The 2,582-nt window shown below is 40.3% G+C and overlaps 1 protein-coding gene across 1 annotated transcript; it reads left to right on the forward strand.

The window, feature by feature from the left end:
• The first annotated feature begins 980 nt into the window (after positions 1 to 980).
• On the forward strand, positions 981 to 2,175 carry LOC131060697 (F-box protein GID2). The gene has a single exon (XM_057994029.2). It carries the CDS (start codon positions 1,111 to 1,113, stop codon positions 1,789 to 1,791), a length of 681 nt encoding a protein of 226 aa, XP_057850012.1. The 5' UTR covers positions 981 to 1,110; the 3' UTR covers positions 1,792 to 2,175.
• Positions 2,176 to 2,582: the final 407 nt, after the last annotated feature.

The raw sequence follows: 2,582 nt of genomic DNA on the forward strand, positions 1-2,582 counted from the left end.
ATGAATTTTTAGTTTCTATTTTTTTATATGAATTTATAAATTTAGTCAATTTATTTTTAAAAATATTTTTAATAAGATTGTCTTATATATCAATCTATTGTGTGCAAGTTTTTTGGATCAATATTTGGGATCCATCATATAGGATGAATGAGAGCACAAGAAGCAAAAGATTGAGTGTTTGCAGACATAAAAAGAGGAGGGAGATGAGAGAGAAAGAGACCAAACACTCAATCTCCCTCCCTCTTGGTTTGCAAACACTCATTTTTTTGCTTCTTATGGTCTCATTAATCTTGATGATGGGTCCCAAATGTTCATAAAAAAAACTCACACCTATTATATCATATCATCAATTTGGAAACTTGTCATGATTGAAATAATATTTTAATATAGATTTTTAGAATAATTTATATTTTCATTATTAACAAGATTTTTGGGTATGAATTTAGAAACTTATATAGCAAATCTTTTTTTTTCATATGTAATATGTCAAAACCGTAAAAAAAAAAAGGTTATGTGACACGCAGTCAAATTTCTCACCCGGGGCCCTCAGCTATGACTAAAGATATCTAGCGTGGGGTCGGACGCAGCTATTCTAGTTCCAAAATGTTATATTCGTACGTTGTGTTATATGACATTCATGAAAATCAGAATCATTAATCACATTATCGATTGACACGCGAATGTCATATAACACGACATACAAATATAACATTTTAAAACCAGAAATAGCTATAACCCGTGGGGGCCACCTATTTTGTCGTGGCACGGCCCTCAATAGAAGAAAGCGCTGAGTGGTGTGGTGACCATAAGAGGCGGGGCGTTGAGGCCGACATTTTCTCTCCCTTTGTCGTTTAGCGGAGAAGGCAGAGACGTGCGTTTAGTTTTGGTTTGCCCCTTGTCGCCACGCGGAACCCTCGCTCCGTTGACCAACCCCTTTCTCTTTTCTTTTTTCTCTCTGCTCTTTTCTCTTTGCCCCCTCCCATATATATGCCCCCAACATTTCCTATTATTATTGTACCCTTCAAAAGCTCTTCTACTTCTGCCTGCGCTTTCCGCCATTGTTGCTCAGAGGAGTGACTTCTTCTTCTGTGGTTTCTGATCGATTAATTAATGGAAGCGCTTCTGTGTGGTTCGCGGAGGTCGGGGGTTCGAGTCTCGGGGGCAAAGTTGCGCAGGGGAGAAGCAGAGGAGGATGGAGTAACGAACAACGTGGATATATTGAATGAGATTTTCAAGCATTTGGATGCTGCTTCGCTGGGAAAGGTGGCTTGTGTGAGCAGTAAATGGAGGCAGGCAACGGAAGAGGAGGCTCTGTGGGAGGCCATCTGTAAACGCCAATGGCACCGAGCTGCTCCTGCTGCGTCTGCACCACGGCAGCTTAAGTCTGTGGTTGTGGCGCTCGGTGGATTCAAGCGGCTTTATGTGAATTTCATCCATCCTATCCTTACTACTGCGTCGAGGAAAAAATGGGGCAAGGATGATTTTTATTTGTCTCTGTCGCTTTTTTCTATTGACTGTTATGAAAGAATCAAGCCCAAAACTTCTTCGGCTTCTTCAGGGTCCTTTGCGGATTCTCTCTGCAAGCCCTCTTTCAAAACTTCTTCTTCTTCAGGGTCCTTTCCGGGTTCTCTCTGCAAACCCTCTTTCAAAACTTCTTCTTCGTCTTCTTCGGCTTCCTTTGCAGGTTCTTTCTGCAAACCCTCTTTCAATTCCGATGTCCGCCGCTTGCTACTCGACGGTTGGAAAGGCAAATGCGCCGATCAGGTAGAGAACAGCAATAATAATTGCTGAAAAGCTATACTTTAGTTGTTGCAATTTGTTTTGAGCTAATTCGATCGCCGATGTGCGAGGCACGTTTATTAGGCGGTCAAATCATTCGCTTTCGTTGTGTATTATTTATACAGTTCCTGAATTTCTACAAGGTTGTTTCTATATATTATTCATCAAATTTGGTATAAGGTCCGACTCGATTGACGTCTGTGAATCGAATTTGTTATGTTAAGAGATGGTTGCTTTTGTAATGTATTGAAAGCATGCGGTGCTCTGATAAGAAATCCTGCAATGCGAAAGATTGTTCGATTGTTCTTTGATCTGTGTTCTGAAGTTCTGTAATATCAACGTCGATATGTAAAAGGCCGCATTGTCTGTATTGTTTCGGCCAACAAACTTCTATAATTTCGATGGGTGGATGTCAATTTTGAAAACAAATCTCAAATATTTCTTTTCCTCCAGCTGCCATCGCATGTTGTTTACTCAACGGCCGCCCCATCATCAGGGAATAAATCCGCTAAAAATAAAAAGCTTTTGCATCTGAGAATATCGAAAAAGCCCAATTCAATTCCGTTCTTTTCATTTGACAGCAGACAAAACTCTTTGCTGTATGTGAAAACAAAAACGCCCAGTCCATTCCCAATGTCTTTATTTGCGAGCCGGGCAATTATTCGCATCTGGTTTTATTTACCCGAGCCCTAATAAAATTCAGGAAAAAGCTCTGTAATAACAATATATTTGCATCCGTTTTCTGGTCAAATTAACAGAGCAGATTGTTTGATTTGTGTACCGTGAGCAGACTCGACTGACTG

This window comes from Cryptomeria japonica, chromosome 6 (assembly GCF_030272615.1).
Source record: "Cryptomeria japonica chromosome 6, Sugi_1.0, whole genome shotgun sequence".
Taxonomy (NCBI): domain Eukaryota; kingdom Viridiplantae; phylum Streptophyta; class Pinopsida; order Cupressales; family Cupressaceae; genus Cryptomeria; species Cryptomeria japonica.